The 21,299-nt window shown below is 33.8% G+C and overlaps 3 protein-coding genes and 1 pseudogene across 3 annotated transcripts; 3 read left to right on the forward strand and 1 right to left on the reverse strand.

Annotated features, from left to right (window-relative positions):
• The first annotated feature begins 3,126 nt into the window (after window positions 1-3,126).
• On the forward strand, window positions 3,127-10,717 carry LOC132641479 (glutathione S-transferase U17-like). Its single transcript, XM_060358494.1, has 2 exons — window positions 3,127-3,507; window positions 10,146-10,717. The coding sequence occupies exons 1-2, from the start codon at window positions 3,190-3,192 to the stop codon at window positions 10,518-10,520; spliced, it is 693 nt and encodes a 230-aa protein (XP_060214477.1). The 5' UTR covers window positions 3,127-3,189; the 3' UTR covers window positions 10,521-10,717.
• A 145-nt stretch (window positions 10,718-10,862) lies between these two features.
• Window positions 10,863-13,131, forward strand: LOC132641481 (glutathione S-transferase U17-like). The gene is made up of 2 exons (XM_060358497.1): window positions 10,863-11,771; window positions 12,566-13,131. Exons 1-2 carry the CDS (start codon window positions 11,454-11,456, stop codon window positions 12,938-12,940), a joined length of 693 nt encoding a protein of 230 aa, XP_060214480.1. The 5' UTR covers window positions 10,863-11,453; the 3' UTR covers window positions 12,941-13,131.
• A 124-nt stretch (window positions 13,132-13,255) lies between these two features.
• Window positions 13,256-15,153, forward strand: LOC132641483 (glutathione S-transferase U17-like; annotated as a pseudogene).
• A 529-nt stretch (window positions 15,154-15,682) lies between these two features.
• Window positions 15,683-18,864, reverse strand: LOC132641478 (uncharacterized). The gene is made up of 6 exons (XM_060358493.1): window positions 18,496-18,864; window positions 17,159-17,401; window positions 16,732-16,986; window positions 16,306-16,645; window positions 16,100-16,208; window positions 15,683-16,023 (listed from the first exon to the last, which is right to left on the reverse strand). Exons 1-6 carry the CDS (start codon window positions 18,738-18,740, stop codon window positions 16,007-16,009), a joined length of 1,209 nt encoding a protein of 402 aa, XP_060214476.1. The 5' UTR covers window positions 18,741-18,864; the 3' UTR covers window positions 15,683-16,006.
• Window positions 18,865-21,299: the final 2,435 nt, after the last annotated feature.

Consider the following 21,299-nt stretch of genomic DNA (forward strand, 5'->3'; position numbering starts at 1 on the left):
TAAACTGGCCCATGAACACTAGATTTTCAAAAAATTGTGCGTATTGTCATTCAGGCAATTTGCAGGATTGTCCATCGCTGGAGGGTAGTCTTTGATTTTTACCCCTCAAAATGGTGGTTTTTAAATTTTGTTCTCCAGGCAGAAATTCTGCCTTAAATGATTTGCAAAATTCTGTCTCGCGAAATTCTGTCGTGCGAATTTTTTTTATTTATTTACTGAGCTGAGGTTCGAACACACAATCTCGAAATATTAAGCGAAAGACAAAACTTAAAGACCACTAATTTGAAGGCCAAAAATTAAAGACACCCCAAATGAAGGACAATCCCCGCAAAAAAAAAAAAAGTTGTCAATCATATGGACTGATCTTTAATTTTTGGCCCTAGACTTTCAGTGTTCCCTATTTCCCAAATAAACTCACTGTTCCTTGTATCAATTTCTTCAATTTAATTGAGTTGAATCCGACTTTTTGAGTTTTAACTATTCTTTTGAACAAAATGGGACTGGAATATTTATTTTGCAAAGAACTACTCCCTATATTTCAAAAAAAAATTCTTACTTTTTTTTTTAAGTACGTTTGAAAAAAAAGTCTCATTCTTTTTTTAATAATTCTTTAATTTCAATTTTTCACATGTCATATTTAAGACCATAAAATTAAAGGACATTTTATTACATTCTATATTTCTTTAATTTAAAACCACAAAAAAAAAAAAAAAAAAAAACTTTCTTAAACTACATGCCTTGTCAAACTAAGACAAATATATTCAAGAAATAACATATTTTAAAAAAGTTTTTGAGAAAAGAAGAAGTTAACTAAAGGAGGATAACGGAAAAGGCTCAAATATGTCATTGAACTATCGAAAATGTCTCATTTATATCACTCGTCAATAGTTTGGCCCATATATGTCATCACCGTCACCAAAATGACTCATTCATGCTATTTTTTATTAACACCGGTTTTACAATACCAGATATGACACATGGCCTCCAATTAGATGTACACATTGCTTAATTAAACTAGCCTAATTTTAAATCCCAAATTAATAAAAAAATCCAAACCAAATTAATGAAAAATGACATGAATGAGCCATTTTAGTAACGACGATGGTATAAATGAGCCAAACTATTTACGAGTGGCATAGATGAGTTATTTCCGATAGTTTGATGTCATATTTAAGCCTCTTCCGGAAGGATAATATTCAGGTCCCACTTCTAGAACTAGAAAAGCATCACAATGAAGTACTAGTAATTTCAACTTTAACATGGTCAATTCTTGGCCACGAAGCTTACCAACAACCATCTTCCAAAATCCATGTAACTTTTTATCTGTTAACTACTCTCAAAATTAATTGTTCAGTGTGAAGGCCTTCACTGCCCAATGTCTCTTTCAGCTTATGCGCTAATGTTTTAATTTCATAAACACTACAAGAAAGTATAAAAATTACATTAAAAAAAATTAATATTTGATAACAACTTAGTTTTATTGTTGACAAATGAACTTTTTTGTTACCAAACAATTTAATTTTGTTGTCATAGTATTGATTTTTGTTGCAAAAAGAACTTTGGAAACAAAAAAAAAATTGTTGCACGTCGTTGCAATAACAGCCTTTGCGAAAAGTTTATGCAACAAAACATATTTTTTTTGTTGCCAAAAAGTACTTTTTGCAACAATAATCAGTCTATGGCAACAACAAAAAAAAATTGTTGCCAAATATCTTTTTTCTTGTAGTGAAACATTGAGATAGAAATGATCCTTATTTGCTCCCACCGGATAAAAAAAGTGTTCACTTACCCTTTTTTTCTTCGATCAAAAAAAGTGTCCACTTATCAAATCAAGAAAGAATTAATCTTATTTTTTCAGATTTATCCCTATTAAGTGTTATGTGATCAAATACCAATACCTATTTAATTAGGGACAGTTTAGTCAAATTACCTATTTTTATATAAAAATTAATATTTTTTAAGGAGTATGCAAATGATTAAATGGACACTCTTTTTTATATGGAGGGAATATCAAACAAAATCACTCAAAATGCATAATATCTTATTTGTCCCATCTCAAATTAGTTGTTGTAAAAGTAGTTTGTAATGTGCGGTGAGTCCCACATCCATGGCCAGATGCCATTATATTGGCTACGTACAGCTAAGCCCGTGTAGTTTAGAGATGAACAATGACATATTTATAAGATATATGGATTTATATATATTTAATTATATATCTAGATGGCTTGGGTCACGTAGGATCTTTAAATAAAGGCCTTATTTATTTTGAACAATTTTTGTTTTTGTTTATTTAATAGTTAAATTTTAAATTAAACAGAAGCGTCTGTTCATAAAAGGAGCGTTTCTTCAGAAACAGTCTTCTTCTAAACCTCTATAAGCAGAGGCGAATCCAGGATTTTAAGAGAATGAGTTCACCATTGAAAAAAAAAGTGTATTTAGTTAGGTTCGATCCCACAACCTTAAAGGATTCAACCCAAGGCTTAACCAGTGCTCCACTCAATCTAGTTTGACCATGTGTTCCTTCAGTTAATATTAGATATATTTTAAGAATTATATACATAATATACTGAGTTTAGTCGGGTGATCATGCGTTCAAGTGACCCATTTTTTATGCTTAAATTCTCCCTTGTCTATAAGTATGGACTCATGAAGTAGCGATACAATTTGCGTGTATGATTTCAGGCTTAGTTGTATCGGGATAGAGATTTACTTGTAATCCCCAAAGAATATACAAGCAATAACTTTTGAATGATAGTGATTTTTCACGCCTCAAAGCTTTAATTTCTCTATTATTCTTCTATTCTTTCTAACAATTGTGATATCTCACTTCTTTGAAGTTAATTTGACTAATCTTCAATGTTAAGCTAGAGTAGATCAACTCAATATTCTACAATTAAAAAAATAACTTTCGAAATTCGAATGATGCCACATAAATTGAGACAGAAGAAATATTAAATTAGTATATAAAAAATATTCAATTTCATAAATTAAAGAGTGTTAGTTCTGACCATGCAAAATAGTGTAGTGCATATAAACAATTCAAATCAAAGTGACAGTTCAGCGAGCTCATAATTAATGCACTAGGTACGCCTCTATTTAATTTGCCCCCACCACTATTTATATCTCAAACCAAACACTTACCAAATATACCATCACTTCATTGCATCTTCATTCTTCTCATCTTTGAACATGGCTGAAAATGATCTTAAAATATTAGGTGCATGGCCTAGTCCATATGTTATGAGGCCACGTATAGCTCTTAACATAAAATCTTTGGGTTATGATTTCTTGGAAGAACAATTTGGTTCTAAGAGTGATCTTCTCCTTAAATCAAATCCTGTTTACAAGAAAATCCCAGTTCTAATTCATGATGGAAAGCCTATTTGTGAATCTCTCATTATTGTTCAGTATATTGATGAAAATTGGAATTCTGGTCCCTCTATTCTTCCTTCTGATCCTTATGATCGTGCAATTGCCAGATTTTGGGCCACTTATATTGATGATAAGGTGTGTGCTTAATTTTCAATTTCTTGCTTTCAGTTTCTTCTGTTCTTGTCTCCTATAGTTGAGTTATGAAGCCCGGAGCCTAAAGGGCATTTTTTTTTCAAGGAAATCAACCAAAAGGGCATATTAAACATGGGATAAACCAAAAGGGTTGTTCTGCCACTTAAAAAAAATTTGACAGCCCACACCAAACGTCTGTTTGTGCTGTGGGCTCCACAATTTTTTTAAGAAGAACTTTTTTTGTCACTGATGGTAGGCTCATTCAATAACTGCTAAGGAATCTATTTATTTTAATTAGGAATAAGTCACTATTACACCCTTGAACTATAGCTCAAGTTGTTACGATGCATCTTATTTTTTCTTCGATCCTATTACCTCCTAAATTTATTTAAAACGAAATAATTACCCCCTAAATGCTGATGTCCACTCTCATATGGGAGAGTGACATACACTCTTCTTGCCACATGTGTATTTATTTGTTTTAGAATTTTTTTTTCAGCTTACGTGTCAATTTAAAAAAAAAACTGATTTTTTTAAATGATTTTTAAAACCAGTTTTTTTTAACAAAAATTGACAATTTTTTTTTAAAACCCATTTAAAAAAAAAAACTGAAAACATGGATTAAAAAAGTAAATTTTCTTTTAAAAAAATGATTTTTAAAATATTTTTTTAAAAAAATGAAAATTTGATTTTTTTGAAAACCCGTTTTTTTTTAACAAAACTAAATACATGAATTTTTTTAAAATATGGAAAAATGGATTTGTTAAAAATACGGAAAACTTGATTATTTTTTAAAAATGTCTTAAAAAATCTTGATTTTCATGATTTCATTTTCTTAGGACACTTTTATTTTTCAAATAAAATCCGGAAAAAGTGTTTTTCTTGTCAAAATGTGAAAAAACTGAATTTTTATAAAATTTTGGAAAAATTAATTATTTTTTTTAAAATGTGGAAAACCCGTTTTTTAAAACTAAATTTGGAAAACTAGATTTATTTTCATATTTTAAGAAAATACAGATTTTTAAGAAAAAAATTAAATTTTCCCGTTTTTTATGTTTCTCACTCTCTCAAAGAGAGTGAAACGCACTCTCCTTGCCACGTCAACGTTTAGAGGGGTAATTATTCCATTTTAAATAAGTTTAGGGAGGTAATTATTCCATTTTAAATAAGTTTAGGGGGTAATAGGACCCAAAGAGAGGTAAGGTGTGTCGTAGCAATTTAGGGTATAATTCAGGGGGGTAATAGTGCCTTATCCCTTTTAATTAATTATGCAGGTAGCAAAAACAATTTTTTTTTTATTGGGACCGTGAACTGGTATGCGAACAATTATTACATATACAATCCAATCATAATTTTTCTGTATATACAATTTTAGATGTCCTGATGATGTAAGTTACTCTCTCCGTTTACTTTTATTTGTTCATTATATTAAAAATACGTTATCATTTTTACTCGTCCATTTTAGCATATCAAGAGAAAAAAAAACTTATTTTACACTTAATATTAATTACTGATTTTCAAATCATTCTTCAAGTTTATTGACACTATACACTAATTATTATGAGTATTATGGTAAAATATATACTTCATTTAGTAATTCTTAAGGGACGTGCACTGACAAAAGTGGACACGTAAATATAAACTGAAGGAGTATATTGAAATGTTTTACTGTTATTTTTTTATAATTATTATTTTAGTATTATTTGTAATTAAATTATTTCTCTTTTATTTACAACATAAATTTGAATTTTAGCTTCAATTGTCAAGATAATTACATGAGATTTTTATCTATATTTTCATATTTTTGACTTGTTACTTGAAATAATTTCATTTAAACTTTTATTTTTTTTAATCATGATTCAAAATCTTTTTTCTCTTATCTCATGTTCAAATGGGTCTTATCCTTTTGTATTTTCAAACTGGACGTTTTTCATTTTTTCGTCTTTATGTTATTTGTTTATTGTTATTGCATCATTTATTGTTAGTATTAATTGAGACTTTTTTATTAGCTTGTTATTTGATATTATACCATTAAATACATATTTCACTCCATTTAATAAAATATCGATAAACATATATATTCTTTTTATGCTGTTACCTGGCTTAATGAGGTACTTTTGTCTCTGCTTATATATATATATTAAGTATCAAAAAGTACAACAACAAAAATAATAAAGATACACCTTAATCCCGAGCTAATTTGTGATAGATCTAGTTTGGACCGTTTAGACACATTTGCTTCAATATTACAAAAACTAAATTCTTATAAACATGATTATAGTCTTGATTCAAATTTCTGAAGAAAAAGTATTTCCAAACAATCTTTGAAAAAAATACTTCGAGTAGATTTCTCCAATACTGTTTAAATGCCTACACGCCCCTATTATTCATTGTTTTTCTTTATTTATATGTGATCAATAAAAAAAATACAAACAATCCAACCAAATTAGTAGGTACGGTGTGACAAGTGACTGAACCATGCATTTTAATGAGCGAATTCAAAGAAAAATATAAAATGCCACGTTAAAGATTTGATTAAGAGCCTGTTTGGATGGACTTAAAAAAAGCAGCTTATAAGCTGTTTTAGATAAGCTAAATTAAGCGGGCTCAATTATTTTTTTAAGCTTATTTTAAGCACAAAATAGCTTATAAGCTGGCTAGTCAAACACTAAAAAAACTAAAAATAACTTATAAGCTGTTTTTAGCAACTTATAAGTCAATCCAAACGGGCTCTAAAAACAATTTGGACCCCTATTTAACGGCTTCTGGGCTTTAAAATAATATTTTATTAACTTACAAGTTAAAGCACACATTGATTGGAAAATTGGTTTGGACTGTATATGTACTTTGCATTAAAGTTCACTAAAAAAAAAAAAGTGGGGCCAGACCAAACGGACGTTTGATATTGGCCGTCTAAAAACTTGTAAGCCACAGAAACAACCCCTTTTGGGTTGTCCTATTTTTAACATGCCCCTTTGATTTATTCCATTGAAAAAAATGCCTTTTCGGCTCGGGACTCTTGAGTTATAAATGCTTATTCCCGAGTGTGTTTGGTATGGCAAAGTTATTTTACATGAAAAATGTTTTCTATGATGTGTGGTTATTTTTGTGGTGTAACCGGAAAATATTTGTTGTTCTTTTTTTCCTTATAATTATCTTAACTTTTAGTTTCTTGGTACTTGCTCCGATTAATACTTGGACATTATTTTTAATCGTCAATACTCAAAAAATTTATTAAAACGATCTCTAATTTGCTAATACTATTATCACTAATTTTTAACATATATATTTTTCACAAAAATATGAGAGAAAAGATTCACGAAAAAAAGACTGTCGTCGTACCAAATACACTCATGTAGCGCCCTATACAAATTCTACAGAGAGAGAGATGCGTAGTATATAAGGTAGTTAACTGGACTGTTAGGGTGTGTTTGGTAGGTAGGAAAATGTTTTCTTGAAAATAAGTGAATTTCTTATTTATTTTCTAGTATTTGGTACGGATGCAGAACAATAATTTTCCAAGAACATTTATATGTAATCTGGAAAAATTCAAAAGGGGTGGAGAAGGGGGTGGAGCCAGGTATAACTGAGGGGGTTCGGAACTCCTTTCGGCAGAAAATTACACTGTTTATACATAGTTAAAAACATATTTTATATATATATATAGTGGATGTCGAACCCCCTTTGGCTTCCTCATGTATTTACTTTTTCGAGTCCACTAAACAGTATAGAGGACCAAGTTCTCTATCTGTTTCCTTAAGTCATGCAGAATATAAATAACACAAAATATTTACGTGGAAACCTCCTTGCTCAAGGGAGTAAAACCACAACCCACTGTAATAAAATTTGCTCAAACTTCACTATAAATGAGCAAATCTTTAGATTACAAACTATTGCAACCTAGGAATTAAACTATTAGTCCCTCCCCTTACAATAACTCTATTGCAAGATCATTACAATAACTCTATTGCAAAGACACACTTTGACTAACTCTAGCTAAGTGTACAACTCAGAACACTTGAGAAATAAACCTACCAAACACTTCTTGAAAACAGCGTAGGAATATAAGTTAAAGAACAAAAGACAAAATCAACAAACCTAAGGACTTAAAACATCTTCAGTGATAAGGGAACTGGTCCTTCTGGTTGTGGCAGCTTTGTTCTTGGTGAGAGCACTTGGAGTGCGGCGGCTTGCAGTTAAGATATGAGAGATTTTCGGAATTGCAAGTGTTAGGTTTTCACTTGTAACATGTTGTTGATATCGGTGGAGCAAGTGCGTAGATGTGAAAGCGACATTCCATTCGTTTTGGCCACTAGCGAACTGCAGCTGTGTTGCTGCACTGCTACCAGTCGGTACAGTACCAACAGTTTTACAACTGTAGAATTGACCTTTGCAACGGCTAGAAATTGATCCCTTCTGTTCCTCTAAAAACGTATCTGGTTCCTCGAATTAGTTTGTCAAATCATCAAAACATAAAATAGCATAACTTATCAATTTCTCTATTTTTGATGATGACAAACTCATAATTTATGTTCCCCCTGAGAATCAGATTTCCCACTTGTTCCACCGAGAATCAAGCCCATCTTTCAACATAACAACGTATCAGTACTTCCACCAACATATTGTTAGGTGTGGAATTGGCCAAACAAGTCAATTCTTTTGTTCACATAGTCGTGATGTAAGCGCTTACCTCATAATAGTTGTGATGTAAGCGCTTACCTCATCATAGGAAATTCATTCCTATAAATAGGTAGCTTATGGTTCATTTGTAAGATATCATCAAGATCATTTGCTAAACACATCCCAAAGAGAGAAAAAAATCTAAGAGAAATACTCTTAGTGAAAGGCCTAAGTAAGAGAAGGTCTTTGAAAGAATTTTCTGTGGTAAAATTCTTGAGTGTAATTGGGATTGGGGTTGTGAGGTTGAGTGTTGTAAACACTTGTAATATTTCTTCTTTAATAAGATCTGCAGCAGCAACGTGGACGTAGCTCTCACATTGAGGGTGAACCACTATAAATCTGTGTGTGCTATTTATTCTTCGCTTACATCACTGCGTAAGTAGGTTCTGTCTAAGGAGGTTGGTATTTAAGTGGTCCAGCTGTGACCCTCCAATCTTTCCTGGGAACCTGCTTACAAAGGTCGGATTTGGGATTTAAATCCTAACACATATCAGCATCGTATCTTCCCCCTAATTACTAAACACGCTCTTAGTGTGTTATAGATTTCCTTGTGGTAAAATTTTCCGCCTTTATGTGTGTGTAATAGTGGCGACTCTCAGTAATTATCATGATAATGACATCTATAACGTTAGTATCTCGCGGACTGCTAGGTTGTTAATCACGACTCTTGAGCAATTAATTAACATGATAATGATTTCCAATTAAACATGTAAATATTTTGTGAACTGTTAGGTTATAAATCCATTTTAGCCTGTCACATTTACTTTTAGGTGTGTTCAGCGAGGAAAATGTTTTCCTAGAGAAAAGTCGTACTAACTTTTAGGTGTGGTCGACGAGGAAAATGTTTTCTTAGAGAAAAGAAGTACCAAACACTAGAAAATATTTTAGTACTCATTTCTTCAGTGATAAGATCTCTTCTTCTGAAAATTGACGTACAAGACTATAGCCGGCTCTAGTCTTGTTAAGTTGTTTGCCTTCTGTCCTTTTGGCTAAACGGAGAGAGAAAATGTGAAAGAGTAAAAGAAAAAGAAGGTTATTATGGATCACAGTTTAATTGTACTAGTAATCTTATTATAGCTCATTTAAAACAGTCCAAAATGCGTTAGTAATCACAATATTATCAGACAATGAAGTAGAAAGTAGGTGGCATCAACCACAAAACATACCATTACATTTTGGCAAAGAAAAAAAATCAAAGAGCACTTGCTGTAGTATTTGGCATTTCATTTACATAGGCTAAATATTGGATTCTTTGGGTGTGTTCGTTTTTCATGGAAAATGTTTTTAAGGAAAATAAGTGTTTTTTTTTTGTGTTCGGTACTTAAGCAAAAAATGTTATCCAAAAAGCATTTTATATAATCTGGACAAATACTATAGGGGGTGAGGGTGGGGTGAGTATGAGTGGGGGTAGGGGTTGGGGGTGAAGATGAGGTGTGTTCGAGGGTGGCGAGGAGACAATCAATGTGGAATGCCACTTGTACGACTTGTTTTCCCTACTTCCACAGGGAAGTCATTTTCCCCATTCTTAAGGAACTTGTTTTCCTAGATAAATGTTTTCCAAGAGTTTTGATTAACCGAACATGAGAAAATTGGAAAATGAACTCCAAAAAATATTTTCCTCCATACCGAAACACCCTTTGTGGGTTCAAGTTTTCTTTATCAGTTGTAGTAGTATAAATCAGGGGTTGAACTACATGTGTTGAAGGGGGGTTCAGTTAATCCCCTTCGTAGTGTGCAAATAGGGTAAAAACAATCTTTTTCATACATATAAATTATTGTGCAATCTTTTCCATACATATAAATTATTGACTTCTCTTGACATGAAAGAAGTTTGTAGTGTAGTAGTAAAGTGGCTCAAAAATTGCTTTACATCGTAGGTTCGAAACTCAGGTTTGACATTCTTGCATTTTGAAATCCTGCCTCTGGCACGGATAAAATTGACATTTTAATTGATGCTGCAGTGGTTTCCAGCACTGCGTGGCATAGCAGCAGCACAAGGAGAGGACGCGAAAAAGGCGGCAATAGAGTCGGTGGTCGAAGGCCTAGTGTTGTTGGAAGATGCCTTCAAGAATTGCAGCAAAGGTGAGAAGTTCTTTGGTGGAGACAAAATTGGATACTTAGACATTGCACTTGGCTGCTTCTTGGGTTGGGTGAGGGTGACTGAGAAGATGAACAATGTAAAGCTACTTGATGAAGCCAAGACTCCAGGTTTATATAAATGGGCTGAAGATTTTTGTGCTGATAGTTCTGTCAAAGATGTCATGCCTGAAACTAATAAGCTTGCTGAGGTTGCTAAGATCATTCAGGCCAAAATTAGAGCCCAAGCATCTAGCTAAGTTCATATGTCTTCTTCTTTCAAGGTGTGTTTAGACTATCAAGTCTTGGTAGTTATTTTCAATCTCTAGCAAAGATGATGTATGAGCACAACATTTGGTCTTTGAACTGGTCAAAAAATACATTGTTCCTTGTGTAATAAGCTATTCAGAAATGAGTACAAGAAGCCAAGATATAGCATCTGTTGGCTATTTCTAAATGATGTCTTGGTGTGGTGCCTTGAGCAGCATAGAACATATTGACTTGTCATTCCAGAAGTCATATATTATTCTAAGTCAGGAGAAGGTATTAACTCTTGTGATACTGGTAAAGGGCGATTTCATTGCTTGTTTTAAAACTAAATCCCCCTTAATATCTTGTTCATGTGGATGATTCTTGATTCAATCATGGTTCGTCTTTTGAATCATGTATAACTAATCCTGGTATAATTTAATACACCAATTACTAGTTACTACTCCTTCCGTTCCACTTTGTTTGGCACTATTTCCTTATTAGTTCATTCTAAAAAGACAGACACATTCCTATATTTCCTTAGCGAGAAGCTTTCATAGCCACGTAAATGCTACAACATGTTTAAGAACACGAGTTTTAAAAGTTTTATAACCACACAAATATAATGACATAAGTATTTAAGTTATAAGTTTCAAAATGTTTGAAATTTTTTGGGATGGAGGGGGAGGAGCAATCTTAAATTGTCAAAGTCTCTTTGAAGAACTTTGCACAGCAAATGGACAAACTTATAAGGTCCTCTCATTTTAATGTTCTCACCCACGCACACTGCCAACTAACTTCACAGTCCGCTCTTCACACCACACTTTAAGCACTATTTATATCTCAAACTCTTGCCCAATATTTTGAAAACATCACCTATTTAATTAGCTTCTTAATTTCCTCTCTCTATAATTGCATTTTCTGTTTCTAATTCTTCTTTGATCATGGCTGAAAATGATGTGAAACTATTAGGATCATGGCCTAGTACATTTGTCATGAGGCCTCGGATAGCCCTTAACATAAAATCTGTGGACTATGATTTCTTGGAGGAACAAATTGCTTCAAAAGGTGAGCTTCTCCTTAAATCAAATCCAGTTTACAAGAAAATCCCAGTTCTAATTCATTATGGAAAGCCCATTTGTGAATCTCTCATCATTGTTCAGTATATTGATGAATATTGGAGTTCTGGTCCCTCTATTTTTCCCTCTGATCCTTGTGATCGTGCCATTGCCCGCTTTTGGGCCTGTTATATCGACGACAAGGTACACATTTCTGGTTTCTTGTGTGTTCATGATCTCTCTTCTTGTCTTTAAAAGCTTAAGTTATTGGAAAGCAAACTTTAAATTACTTAATTATATTATGCCTCCTATGTGAGTGTCTGATTCTTTTTCATTGGCCAAAAATGTAGTGTCTTTTTGCTTTCTGAGTGGTGGTGGCACCTCTAATACTATGTCAAAATGGTTGATCATCTCATCTAAAAGCTTAAGTATTAGGAATGGCACACTTTTAATTGCTGATTATATTAATTATGTCTAACTATTAAATTTCTCTGCTTAATAATTGATAGCTACCTTTAATTGTATGTTAGTAGTTTGAGTACTACATTTGACAAAGAACAAAAACACAGAGAACTTGCAGTAGTGTTTTATATTTCATTTAGATAGGCTAAATATTGGATTCCATCAGACACTCACATTGGTACATCTGTCAAAGAACAGAGATCCTCACGTCATGAGCTAGCTTTTGGAATTAAGTTAGCTTTTGCGTGAGAGTTGGTTACCATCCCTATTCTTGGTTTACCCAATGTTGGCCCCCATATTATGTTGTTCACGCTCCAGGTGTTCAGTCTTGAATGTGAGGGGGAAAGTGTCAGGATCCCACATTAGTTGAGGGAATAGGTTGTTGTCTCTTTATATGGTCTTGCGCAATCATCACCTCATTACCTAGTTGAGGTTGATTTAGGCATAAGGTCTATTTTCTTAACAAATTCTTTGCGAGGTTCATGTTTCTCTTTGCAGTGGTTGCAGTAGTATTTACATTTTAATTGATGCTGCAGTGGTTTCCATTACTTCGTCGCTTAGTGGTAGCCCAAGGAGACGACGCCATAAAGGCAGCACTGTATCCTGTGGTCGAAGGTCTGGTGTTGTTGGAAGATGCCTTCAAAAATTGCAGCAAAGGCAATAAGTTTTTTGGCGGAGACAAAATCGGATACGTTGACATTGCACTTGGCTGCTTCTTGGGTTGGATGAGCGTGACTGAGAAGATGAACAACATAAAGCTGCTCGATGAAGCCAAGATTCCACGTCTATACAAATGGGCTGGAGATTTTTGTGCTGATAGTGCTGTCAAAGATGTCATGCCTGAAACTGATAAGCTTGCTGAGGCTGCTAAGGCCCTTCTACCCAAAATTAGAGCTGACGCTTCTAGCTAAATCTGTACCGTCTTCTTCTTTCAAGATATGCTTAGCCTATGAAGTCTTGGTATCTATTTTTAATCTCTAGCTAAGACCATATATATGAAAACAACATTTGGCCTTTGAAAGGGATAATATACCTTTTGTAATAAATTACTCTGAACTGCGTACATGAAGCCAAGAACTACACTATCTGTTGGTTAACTCTATATGTGTCTCTTTGATGTTTGTTTCTGTTTTTAAAACTGAAAATCTTCTGAGCAATAGCCGAGCTGAAATATATAGAAATTCTTGGTGAGTTACAACACAATCAAACCTGAACGGGTTGCCTTAAGCAACAGAGGACATTAACTTATTATTTCTGGTAGTAGCATGAACTGTTATCTTCACATTTGTGGTAAATGGAAGAATTTTATGGTTGCCAATTCATTATTTTAAGTTAGGAGAAGGAATTAACTATTGTGATGCTGGTAAAGGTGATCTCATTTTGTCTGTTGACTAGTTCTCAATCCAACTATAATAGTAGAAAATTTAGATACACTCATCTTGTGAGTCACTAAAGTTATTAAAAACTATAGGCCAAATATTAAAAGATGAATAAAGGACTAGATCCATGACACATAGAGATACTGTTTGCAGTCTTTAAAGATTACTTCGTAGACAATAGAAGCTTAATAGTATTCTCCGCCAGCAAAGAGAATCTTGCTGATCCTACATTGTTTGTTCAGACGAGGTCTAAGGGGGCATAAAAAGAGTAATTCTGTCCTAAATTGCTTACATTTAGAGTCCTTGAGTTGGCTATGGCAACCAGCAATGTAAAGCTTCTGGGAAGAAATGGATGCCCTTTTGTGAATCGGGTTCAAATGGCCCTTAACTTGAAGTCCATCGACCATGAATTCATCGAAGAGAATCCTTTCAAGAAAAGTGAGCTTCTCCTCAAATCAAATCCTGTTAGTAAGAAAGTCCCAGTTCTCTTCCACGCTGAAAAGACTATCTGTGAGTCTCTCCTCATCGTGCAATACATCGATAAAGCCTATATTGGGCAATGGTCCCACCATACTTCCTTCTGATCCTTATGAACGTGCCACTGCCCGGTTTTGGGCAGCCTATATTGATGAAAAAGTAAGGTTTTTGCTATACATTAACCTCTTTTTGCTTCCATTTTCTTTTTGTTTTTGCTATTTAATTTGAGTCCACTTCTGCTGATTTTGCCATGTCCTGAAGGATTCTGCAACTTCCAAGCGTAGGTATTAATCTACAACTTTTCCTAATTTTCCTGCTGAAGTTATAAAAGAAAATGTGATGTGAAGTTGCAACTAGGACCTTCTTTGAAGGGAAGAGCGTTAAAATAACCATCTACTATACGAAATATCTTAATTTTATCCTCCATTATACTTTGAGATCATTCATATTCTTGTTGTTACCAAATTATCTTGTATTTGCCTTGACCTCAACGAAGCTCCAACCTTAAACGTGAAATCGACCCAATCCATGCTAGAGCGCTGTTAAAGTCAAGCATAAGTTCAAGACGATTTATTAACAATACGAGTATGAATACCTGCAAAGTATAGCAGAGGGTAAAATTTAAATATTCCATGTAGTACAGGGTTAATTTTGCAGCATCCTTTTCCTTTCTTTGAATCTAGAGTGTAGCTTTTTCTTTTTCATGTTGGTAATAATATTACTATCTAAATATAGAATGTTGTATGCAGTGGTTTCCATTAACAGCAGAGTATAGGAAAGCAGAAGGAGAAGAAGCAAAGGCAGCAGTGAGAGACAAAGTGATTGAAGGGACATTGCTGCTAGAGGAAGCTTTCATCAAATGCAGCAAAGGCAAATCTTTCTATAGTGGAGATAACATTGGTTACATTGACATTGTTCTTGGGAGCTTATTGGGATGGCTTAAAGCAGAAGAAATTTTGACTTCCACAAAAATATTTGATGAAACCATGATTCCGAAATTAGTCGCATGGGCTGAGAGATTTTGTGCAGACAAAACAGTGAAGGATTTCATCCCGGAATCTGAGAAACTTGCTGAAGGTTTCAAGAAGTTTGAGAAACTAAAAGCTGCCTCAAACTCAAATTAGGGGTTGCTTTTAATGGAGTTAGTATGTGTAGAAACTTGATCCTGCTTCTATGAATGTACGTTGTATGTAATGGCCAATGCAAAAAGGTTTTACAAGATATAATTCAACAAATTATAAGTGATTGTTACTCTTATGAATGGACTAAATGAGATTGTTTTAATATCTTTTTAGTACTGACATATTTAAAGCAACTTGATCAAGCCCCAGCTTAAGCCTCATGGAGTCTACTCTCGTCTTTGTAAGTCAAAAATGAAAAAGATTGAGAACCATTTCTACCATTTACTGTTTTTTTATTTCCTTTCCCCTCTAAACCTACAATAATTTCTGCCCAAGATTTTGCAAAGCTCAATCTGTCTCTAACCTGTCTTCTTTTTTCTTTACACAAAGGCATGCTTGATTTAGATTATCAAACTGTAGTTGATTGTTTTAATTAAGTTCTTCTATGACAATTACTACAATAATCAATTCCTCAAATGAAGTAACAGTTTGTTATGAGTACTTGAAATTTATTCTTCTGTAAACAGCTAAACATTGATTATCATTAATCTTAAATAGAAAATATGGCTACATATACTGAAATTATCTGAACAGAACAGAAATTCGGTATTGATTTCTAGGAAGGTTTTTGTTTTGATTTCGATTGCTAAGAATGGTATCACGAGTCAATGTTAGCTAGAGAAATGTAGTAGTCATGTTAGCTTCCATAACAATGGTGCGATAAAAAAGCATTTCATTCCACATAAAAAGAACATCAAAATGGAAATGAGAACAAAAGAAATAAGCTCAGTATGGAACTAGGCAATAATGTCTCAAACAGCAAAATATATTGCATACTTACTACACTTGACACTTAATTAACTATGATATAAAGGGTCACCTAATAGATTAACATTCACAAACCTACAAAGTAGGCACATAGAAACATACACAACTGCAATAGGTCATGATCTCTGGCTTTGTGTTGCTACTCCATAGTAAAACTTCTCATGAATATGGCCTACAACATCCAATGCTCTGCAGGAGGCAATAGAATACATTACAAAAGGACCATTAAATGTAATAATATCACGAGTATAAATATTGCTTTTACCTTTGAAATACTTGCCGGAAACCATATATTGCACAAAGTATGGCATATATGTAGGGAAAAGAACAAAGAGTTCGCTCTCCACATTTTCGATACGAACTTGACGGCCAGTCTGGTATATTAACAAAAAGCTAAATTATTTCTCATGTAATATGAAACAAAATAATGATAAATTAATGAGCTAGATTTTAAAAGGTATTAACACATACATTACTTGATGATGCGTGTACCAGCGCACTCCCCAGAAGAATCAGTATGCCAATGGGAGTATCAAAATCCTGATGGGACTGTCCAATTTCGGAGATGGTTAAGTTGAGGAGTTCATTCCACGTTGCACTACCACTTGCATCATTCCTTATTCTATTCACCCATTGCGCTTCAGGGTTGCAATAAGGCGGTATAGAATAAGTGATAGTCTTGAACTTGGCCAAGTCACTGGTTTGATTGTTTGCATTGCACATGTACAGTCGATACATGTACTGAATAAATGCAGCGAATCTAAAATTATCATACATGCTAGGATGCATCAAGGCTACCACTTTCATGCAACTACAAAAGAAGAAGAAATACTGGTGATTTACTTTAATCAAAGAATAACAGACATTGTATTTTTGTACTATACAGTAGATTCTTACTTTATAGTCTTAGACTCTTCAAGGCATTCCAGCAAATGCTCAACATCTTTGGGTAGATTTTCTCCCACAAAGCTACGTATGATGTCTAGCAGTTTGTTTATCGCTTCATTCCGTAAATCATCTGACAACGGGTGTGTGACCAGGCCAGCTACCCATATAGTCATATCACCCCTGACGTGTATTTTGTCTTGGTTAATCAGCGACACGGGAACTTTGTTTTTTTCAAATAGATCAAAGAAAAATTTAATGATTCCCCTGCAAACATTCAAATATATTACTTACAAAATCCTACAATCAGGGGTGCAACCAGAGAACAACTAACAACTAGTTTGAAATGTTCTTCCATTTAGTAATGGAAGTCATCCGTTGTCACTTTCGACTTGAGATAAAAAAGAAGAATAAAAGCTACCATAAAAGTGAAACTCACCGAACTACACGCCTTGCTGTGGAAGAGAGTCGATATTCTTTCAAATTTGTACCGAACACCCTATGCAGCTCCGTGACCCTTGCCGTTGTGCACCATTTTCTCAGGGTTAAACTATTTGCAAGATCAGCAACTTTTAACCTTTCTTGCCAAGCTAATAAGTTCATTACAGTCTCTGACAGATCCACCTCTCTTTGTAATCTTCTAAGTTCTTGTATTTCAGCTTCTGTGTCATTCATCAGAGATCTAAAGAAAGGATGGTGGTGTATTAGTATTACTGTGGTGGTGTAGAAAAAGTGTGTCACTGCTATGTATATACTAGTGTCGATGGCCAGTGCTAAGCCCGGACCCAAGCTCAATAAATTAAATTTCTTGTTTTTGTTGATTTTTTGTCATTACGAACACAAGAGTGGACATAACCCGCACGTTTGGTGGCACTTAACCTTGAGACCTTGAAGTCTCAGCACCTCCACCTTGCCACTTCAGCAAGGCTTCATTACCAACACGAGGTTGGACAAATTAGATTGTTTCTTCTCCATAAGCTAAGGACCCGTTTAGCCATAAAAATTAGTATTCACTTTTTTTCGAATGAAAATCAGTGTTTGGCCATAAAAATTCCAAATCCAACTTGAAGTTGTATTTCGAATTTGGAAAACAACTTATAACATGTTTTCCAACAAACTTTTCACTTTTGAAGTTGTATTTAAATACATTCAAATATGAACACTGTTCCATATATTCTTTGCAAAAATTATAACCAAACACAACTTCATCTTCAACTCAAACGCTGTAAATTTCAAATAAAGTAAAAAATATTTGAAATTTATGGCCAAACGCCTACTAAGAGTGTGTTTGGTATGACGGTAAATGCTTTCCGAAAAATGTTTTCCTATTTTTTTTGTCTGGTTGCACTAAATATCTTGGAATATGTTTTTCTCAAAATAGGAAAAAATGTTTTCCTTAGAAATTTAAGGGAAACCCTGCGCACTATCCACCCCACCCCCACTCTTTCACCCCCAACACCCACCCCGCAAACCCCTACCACCCCCACACCCACCAACCCTACCCCCACTTCCCACCACGCCTACCCCCACCACTAGAAATTGTACTCCGAATTCAGAAAACTCATAAGTGTTTTACTTTGAATATATGCAAATGTTCTTAAAATGACATCTTCCCTCTAGCATATCAAACAAAAAAATCACTTATTTTCCAAGAAAATATTTTCAGTCATAGCAAACACACCCTTAAGCGTAAAATGAAGAATCTATATGATGCACAGACACTACTGAAAAAAAAAAAAAAAAGATTGAGTAGAATGGAGTGCATATATATTATACCTAGTTTTATATAGCGATTTGTTAGAAACATTAGAAGAAGATTGAGGATGTTGTTCCTTAATAGGATAATGGTGGAAAGCAGCGAAGAACAAAGAGGACCAGAGAGAATCATCGTTGGAGATTCGATGGAAGCGCGTGCAAGTTATGGAGAGGCTGCAAACATCTTTGTAGTTGAGCTTGGAGGATTCAATTCCGGTTTCCAGGATACGTCTCCATAGTTCGTCTGGTAAAGCTGATGCATTCATATTCAACAATATTTCTGTGTGATGTTCAATTAGGGTTTTAGAGAGTCTAGCTAAAATCTAAATAAAAGTGTAAATTTTAGGAGAAAATGACAGAATTGACCCTTATCTTTGGTAATAGGTTTAAAATAGTCCCTTGAATATAGCATTTTTGGTTGTTTAAGTTTGTAAAAATAGCATTTTTGATCTCTATCATTAGCTATTTACCAAAATATAGAAGTACAGATTTTGTATTTTTTTCAGGTGTAGTTTTTGTTATTTTTAGCCCTTTTTATTGGTCTGGTGTAAGGTGTTCGGACTAGTTTGGTCCTTGATATGTACTACTCTCATTGTCCCAATTTTTTTGACACATTTTTTTGGTCAAAAAAGGATGGTACCTTTTTATATTTAAAAATAATTTAATTTTATGAGATGATTTACAATTACACAAATATTTAAATCTTACTTTAGACTACAAATTTAAATTCTTCCTTTTTATTCCGAGTCTTCGTGCTTAGTGCCACATAAATTAGCAAGGAGGGAGTACAATTTCTAATCACATGAAAAACTAGAACCAGAAGTTGAATTTAATAGCCATTTCAAGTATCTATGAGCCCGTTTGGATTGGCTATAAGTCATTTTTTAACTTATTTAAGTATTTGGTAAAATAGAAAACAACTTAAATTAAGTTAAAAAGTGCTTAAAATAAGCTAAAACCAAGAAGTTGTTCAACCCAATTTTTTTTTTTTTTTTTGGCTTAAAAGCCATTTTAGTTTGACCAACAACTTGTCCCTTTTATCCCTTATATTTTCTGTTAATTCCAATACTACCTTACTTCCAAAAACCCTTCAAGCACTTTTATCCAAACACATAACTGCTTATTTATAAAATAACTTTCAGCACTTATGCTTAAAAATTATTTTTTTCCAGCTAATCCAAACGGGCTCTATGTCTTTTGGATTGTGGAGATGTTTAGACCATGAGAAAACTCTACGGGGTCATTTGGTTTGAAGACACGTTATGATGGGATTAGTTATGGTGGGATTATTTATACTGGGATTATTTATGTTGGGATTAGTTATTCTGATATTATTTCTTATTTATTGTTTGGTTTGTTGTATTAAAAATAACATACATTGCATAATTTTTAAGAAAAAACTGTTTGTTTACAAAAATACCTCCACCTTATTTAGTAGAAAAAGGATTTGAGGGACCTCAGGGCTATTTTTGTCATTTTCATTATTTTATACTGGGATAACTAGTCCTGGGATTGTTATTCCACCCTCTGCCAGGGATAACTTATCCCATTACTATTTTTATTCCCGTGATAATTATCCCAGAATTAGCAATCAAACAAGGGATATGATGGTACTAAATTCTTATCTCAGGACTATTTTTCCTTATCTATCATACCAAACGACCCCTACGTGTATATGATCCAAGCAAAGTCATTAATCCAATTAGACTTTTAACTCGAATATTAACAAATATTGGCCTTGCATACACCTTTTAACCAAAGTAGCTTGTCTCAACTTTGATTGTTCCACTTGATTCTTTTTATTTTCTCTCTCTCTCTCGGTGATTTAGTGATTTCCTATCTTGCAGGCATAATACATAAATAGGTTTCAAACTTGGCTTCATCTTTTAAGTATGCCCTTCAACTTTGGGTGTGCACAAATAAGCATCTCAACTTGTAAAAAATTAAACACATAAACACAAATGCTGGCGTAGCGCTGATGTGGCATTGACGTGGCACATGCTTTTGAAGGTATCTAGATGACCATTTTGTAAGTTGAAGTGTTCAATTGACAAAGTGAAAACAAGTTGAGGTGCCTACTTGTGCACACCCAAAGTTGGACGGAATACTTAAAAAATGAGACCAAGTTTGAGGCCTATTTATATACTATGCCCTATCTTGCATTATGTTAGAAAGAAGAGAAGAATAACTGAGAAATTAAGGCGTTGAGGCGTGAAAGATCACTATCTTTCAAGAGTTATTGCTCGTTTATTCTTTTGGGATTAAAAGCAAATCTCTACACTACAAAAAAAGGGTAATTTGCGGAGGTTGAAAGTTGCAATTTGCGAAGGTTTTAGCCTCCACTACAAATAGTGGAGGCTAAAACCTCCGCGAATTGCAACTTTGTAGTGGAGGCTAAAACCTTCGCAAATTGCAACTTTCAACCTCCGCAAATTACCCCTTTTTTGTAGTGATTATCAGGATACAACAAAGCCTGAAATCATACATGCAAATTGTGTTGCTTCTTCAGGGATGAGTCCGTACTTATAGAAGTTTAGAAGGAGACTGTTTATGAAGAAACGCTCCTTTTCTGAACAGACGCAATGTTCTGTTTTGCCTAAAAAAACTTATTCTTAATCGAAAATCAGACTAATAAATAAAATAAGGAGCGGAAAGCCACTTGACTCTAAGGAGAGGAGAAATCACTGAAAAATGTTGGGCCTTCCCCTTATTTATTAGTATTAGTAAAGTTTTATTTTAATTAGGGATAAGGCACTATTACCCCTGAACTATAGCTCAAGTTGTTACGACACATTTTACTTTTCCTTGGGTCCTATTGCCCCCCT

Source organism: Lycium barbarum, chromosome 5, assembly GCF_019175385.1.
Source record: "Lycium barbarum isolate Lr01 chromosome 5, ASM1917538v2, whole genome shotgun sequence".
Taxonomy (NCBI): Eukaryota; Viridiplantae; Streptophyta; class Magnoliopsida; order Solanales; family Solanaceae; genus Lycium; species Lycium barbarum.